Genomic DNA, 3,467 nt, shown 5'->3' on the forward strand with positions numbered 1-3,467 from the left:
CGTGGTCGTGCAGGTGAAGATCCGAATAAACATCTAAAAGAGTTCCATGTAGTCTGTTCAAGCATGAAATCGACTGGGGTGACAGAGGAGCATATTAAGTTGTGAGCTTTTCCCTTTTCATTGGGGGATGATGCAAAGGATTGGCTCTATTATCTACCATCAGAGACAGTCGCAACATGGAACGAGATAAAAAGGCTGTTTTTAGAAAGATAATTCCCAGCCTCCAGAGCTGCCACCATCAAGAAACAAATATGTGGTATAAGGCAATATAATGGGGAGACATTGTATGAATATTGGGAGCGATTCAAGAAGCTATGTGCAAGTTGTCCTCGCCACTAGATAAGTGATCAATTGTTAATCTAGTATCTCTATGAAGGATTGTTGCCTATGGAAAGAAACATGATAGATGCAGCAAGTGGAGGTGCGTAAGTGGATAAGACTCCTGAAGCTGCCAAACAATTAATCTCAAACATGGCTGCCAATTCCCAACAGTTTGGTACAAGACATGATGCACCACCCAAAAGGGTGAATGAGGTAAGTACATCTTCCATTGAACAACAATTATCTGATCTTACCTCTCTAGTTAGACAATTGGCTGTAGGGAATGCACAACAAGTAAAAGCTTGAGAGATATGTTTGACAATGGGACACCAAACGGACATGTGCCCAACACTTCAAGAGGAAGGGACTGAGCAAGTCAATGCAGTAGGAAACTTTCCTGGACCACCAAGGCAGCATGATCCTTACTCTAACACATACAATCCAGGTTGAAGGGATCATCCGAATTTCAGTTATGGAGGAAATAGACAAGTAGGAGGTGGACAGAATTTCTTCCAGAATAGACAACAACAAGGGTTTCAACCGAAGCAACCTGGCTCACAAAGTTCAAACTCATCCCTGGAAGATATAGTGAAGTCCCTTGCTTTGAATACCAAACAGTTTCAACAAGATACAAGATCTAGTATTCAAAGTATGGAGAATCAGATGGGTCAAATGGCAACTGTTATAAGTCGTTTAGAGGCTCAAGTGGGAGGGAAATTTCCTTCTCAAACAGTGGTGAACCCAAAGGAAAATGTGAATGCAGTGATGCTAAGAAGTGGCAAGAAAGTGGAAGAACCAAAGCTGAACATTCCAAGTAGCAAAGAAAGAAGAAATTGAAGATGAAATTGAGAAAGAAGAGGCTACAACTGAATCAAAGGTAATTCCTAACCCTTTAATTCAACTTCAATCTAATACTTTACCTTTTCCTAGCAGATTTGCGAAGTCAAAGAAAGAAGAGAAGGATAAAGAAATTTTGGAGATGTTTCGCAAGGTGGAAATGAATATACCTCTATTGGATGCAATTAAGCAAGTGCCAAGGTATGCAAAATTTCTTAAGGAACTATGCACCAACAAGCAGAAGTTGCACAGTGATGAGAAGATAATAATGGGAGAAAATGTGTCAGCTGTTTTCCAAAGAAAACTTCCTCCCAAGTGCAAGGATCTAGGTATGTTTACAATTCCTTGTAAGATAAGTAACACCAGAATTGAGAGAGCTATTTTAGATTTATGAGCTTCGATTAATGTTATGCCAAGATCTATTTATGCTTCATTAAATCTTGGTCCTGTGAAAGATACTGGTGTTATTATCCAATTGGCTGATCGCACTAATGCATACCCTGAAGGGGTAGTTGAAGATGTTCTTGTGCAGTGTAATAGCCGCTTTCTACTCAAATACTCATAAAACATGTACATAATGAAATACATATAAACTAGCATAAAAAGTTTGGGCCCAAATTTTTCTTTTATTAAACATATACATTCTTTATACAAAACATTGTATCATGTACAAAAGCATCAAAAACAAGGTGGACAGTGTAGCCATTTCCCTTCGCTCGCCGACGCCCATCCGACTGTGTCCTCACCTAGATCCTGCAAAAACATGGAAAACAACGGGGTGAGCACAACTAATGCTCAGTAAGTAAATCCTCTACTGGGTTTATTTCACTTAACCCTTTTTAGCTCATATTATAACCTTCTCTTCCCATTTTGCCCTTGTTCTTTCTTGGAAATTCCATCTATATTCTTTGATTCATTTCACTCACACCCCCATACTAACCTACTCTCCATGAAATTTCCTTACATTTTACTCCCCACTTTTCCTACCGGTAGAAATATCATTTTTACCCCTATGAAGAATTCTCTAGAAACTCATTAAACTTTTGAACTGGCTCATCGCTGCGGCGAAGAAACTTCTGTCACCCAGGCAAAAAGTTATAGAGTCGACACCGCCTTACTCAAAGCTAACGTCGCCGTGGTGAAGACTATTCTTCGCCCCAGTGAAGACTGCAATTCTAAGAATCCTCAAAACTCAACCAATTTCAACATACAAACTCAATTAAAACCGAATCAATGAACATTTAAGCAATACAGCAAATCTTAACTACCAGGTCAATGAGTTAGTGTTTCCGGCTGATTTTTACATTCTGGATATGGATGATTCTTCGTCTCCTGACCCTGCACCTATCGTACTGGGAAGACCATTCCTAAATACAGCTCGAACAAAAATAGATGTTCATGATGGTACCCTCATGATGGAATTTGATGGTGAAGTAATTCGTTTTAATATTTTTTATGCCATGAAATATCCAACTGATGTTCAGTCTATTTTTGCTATTGATGTTGTTGATCCTATTGATTCCATAGTGCAAGAGATTTTTGAGTTAAATAATGCAGATGAATTAGAGGTTACCCTTCTCAAACATGTGGAATCAGAGGAGAAAGGAGAGATAGAGCTCAGTGAAGAATTGAAGGAAATAGTGGCAGCTTTACATTCTTTAAAATCGAGTCTAGAAAGGTATGGAGTTTCTTTTATAAAGCTGCCTGATTCTCACCAGAAATTATTGCCTTCTGTTTTGCAGGCCCCTACACTGGAGTTGAAGCCATTACCAGGTCATTTGAAGTATGTGTACTTGGGAGAGAATGAGACACTGCCGGTAATTGTGTCAAACAAGTTAACACCCAATCAAGAAGAGAAACTAGTTTGAATGTTGCGAGAGGATAAGGAAGCGATTGGTTGGACCATAGCTGACATTAAGGAGATTAGTCCTTCCATATGCATGCATCGGATTTTGCTTGAAGAAGGTGCCAAACCGACACGGGAAGCGCAACGCAAATTAAATACCCCAATGATGGATGTGGTGAAAAAAGAAGTCCTAAAGCTTTTAGATGCTGGGGTAATTTATCCGATTTCCAACAGTAAGTGGGTAAGTCCAGTGCAAGTTATCCCTAAGAAATCTGGTGTTACAGTGGTGAAAAATCAAGACAATGAGTTGGTCCCTACACGTGTTCAGACAAGCTGGCGTGTGTGCATTGATTACAGAAAGTTGAACTCAACAACTTGAAAGATCATTTTCCACTTCCCTTTATTGATCAAATGCTTGAGAGGTTAGCTGGTCATTTTTATTACTATTTTCTTGATGGATTTT

At 39.3% G+C, this 3,467-nt stretch overlaps 1 protein-coding gene across 1 annotated transcript; it reads left to right on the forward strand.

The window, feature by feature from the left end:
- The first annotated feature begins 1,160 nt into the window (after positions 1-1,160).
- On the forward strand, positions 1,161-3,026 carry LOC116110979. The gene is made up of 5 exons (XM_031397189.1): positions 1,161-1,198; positions 1,255-1,487; positions 1,614-1,666; positions 2,430-2,591; positions 2,643-3,026. Exons 1-5 carry the CDS (start codon positions 1,161-1,163, stop codon positions 3,024-3,026), a joined length of 870 nt encoding a protein of 289 aa, XP_031253049.1.
- The last annotated feature ends 441 nt before the right edge of the window (positions 3,027-3,467 follow it).

This window comes from Pistacia vera, unplaced genomic scaffold (assembly GCF_008641045.1).
Source record: "Pistacia vera cultivar Batoury unplaced genomic scaffold, PisVer_v2 Contig622, whole genome shotgun sequence".
Taxonomy (NCBI): domain Eukaryota; kingdom Viridiplantae; phylum Streptophyta; class Magnoliopsida; order Sapindales; family Anacardiaceae; genus Pistacia; species Pistacia vera.